We start from the raw sequence: 1805 nt of genomic DNA, 5'->3' as shown, positions 1-1805 counted from the left end.
ATGGTACAATACCCCGACGCTCGTTTCCAGCCTCAGAGAGTTTGTACGGTCCACTGATCGTAAAATCATCGCAACCACTCTTTCAAAACTGAAACTAGAGTTAGACTTTGACAGCCATGGTATCAGTCAAGTGCAACTCGTGCTGTTTGGTTTTCAAGATGCTGTAAGTTGTCATTTTTTCGAAGAACTTTGTGCACCAAAACTGCCAAACTGAAAGCTAGAAGCCAGAAGCAAACATAACTTCGTTAACTTCCACTCAGAGTTACTGAAACAATAATATTTGAGGGCTTTGAACCTGTACAAACAAAAACCCATGCCATAGTCATGACTTGGTTTGGTTGCCATGTGATCCTTTGGCAGGATGCAGATGCAGAGCACAACTGTTGCGATTTTGCAGATTAAAGATCTAGAAGGTTCGGCATAGTTGTATAAACATTATGTCATAACACTAAAGCAGGAAAGCCTTTTTAAAGAAATCTCATTTTGGTGGGTTTTCTGGTAAACAAGACCAACACTGAATGTCAGGCTTATCCTACATAAATGCAGGTCTCTTGAACTTGGCTTTTCTTACAAACTAATACATTAAACCACTCTGACTCCAATAGTGGGGTCTGTCTACCTTACAATATTGTATTGAGTTCTTACTCTAGTATTTTTGGTTGGCAGTAGATTTCTGCCAAACCAGATATTTTCCTTTCAATTTATAATAAGCAGGATAAGAAGAATGAAAAATAGGTTACTTTTCTGTCCATAATTAATGCAAAGTTTATGAGCAACCAAACACACACATGGATACCCTTTAAATAGCTAGTTTACTGAAAGCAATTTTTTTCTTCTTAAGCTCTGTATTTAAATGTTAGTTCACAAGCAATTAGGGTTAACACTTAAGATGAATGACCAACATGGGAGGGTGCAGCTGTGCTGGGCATCACTTGTCCAGACTGAAGTCATGTAGTAAAAATGAAATGACAATCCAAGCAGGCATCTGAGGTAGGTGATTCTGTTAGCATTTAAACCTGGGGCACTCTGACAAGTAAAAGAGCTGTCAGGAAGGATTGCATAATATGTAAACTGTTTGTTGCATAGACTACCTTGAGAAGAATTAGGTGCTGTTTACGAAAAAAACCCAATGCATGAAATGAATCTGTAACAGAGAGGTTTCCACGAGTGCAAGTATTCTCTTTGAGTACCCTTAAGCTCTTCATTCTACTCAGTCTCATATTAGTACTGTTTTGACACTTGGAATAAAAAACCCAAACATACAAGCTCAAGAAAAAAATTAAGGGGGGGAAGTACGAATATGTGGGTTAGTTTTTTGATAGAGGTGTTGCCTGGGCATCAGTTGTTTGGTGGTAATTGCCTGAGTCATGTTCTTTTCAATAAAAATTTTACCCTCTTCTGTTAATTTAATCATTACAAGTTGCTGGTTTTTAACAGATAAATGTCCCTTTCATTACTGTCTCTCCGCTATTTAACTCAGATAACCCACAGAAGGTTCAAAGAAAAACTTTGCTTTGGATGTGCCCAGTCTTAGTTCTTTTGGACATACATTAGATTTCCAGAGCAGAACACCAAAATCCAGATCAGTATCAAGACCTCTGATACCGCGGAGAGTGGGATATTGCCAAAAGTGAGGGAAAATTGTTGCCTTGTTCTCAGGACTTAATAAGGTAACCTCAGGTAACAAGGTTTAATAACCACAACAGTAGCCTCATGGAAGCAACCAAGAAAAAGTAGTTTTGTGCTGTAATCTAAACGGCTAAATCACGTTACCGTGGACTGTTGTGTTCTCGACACAAGCCGCA

The 1805-nt window shown here is 38.6% G+C and overlaps 1 protein-coding gene across 1 annotated transcript in view; it reads left to right on the top strand.

Annotated features, from left to right (window-relative positions):
- Positions 1-163, top strand: part of LOC104618058 (mitogen-activated protein kinase kinase kinase 5) — a gene marked incomplete at both ends in the record, with an annotated part of 17307 nt that extends 17144 nt beyond the window's left edge. Inside the window, one exon of the mRNA XM_010283561.1 lies at positions 1-163. This exon is cut by the window's left edge and continues 53 nt beyond it. Within this exon, the coding sequence (XP_010281863.1) occupies positions 1-163 (163 nt within the window).
- Between the last annotated feature and the right edge of the window lie 1642 nt (positions 164-1805).

This window comes from Phaethon lepturus, unplaced genomic scaffold (assembly GCF_000687285.1).
Source record: "Phaethon lepturus isolate BGI_N335 unplaced genomic scaffold, ASM68728v1 scaffold57123, whole genome shotgun sequence".
In the NCBI taxonomy this organism is placed as follows: domain Eukaryota; kingdom Metazoa; phylum Chordata; class Aves; order Phaethontiformes; family Phaethontidae; genus Phaethon; species Phaethon lepturus.
Note: the sequence above shows the minus strand (reverse complement) of the source record. Positions and strands in the feature narration are given on the sequence as shown.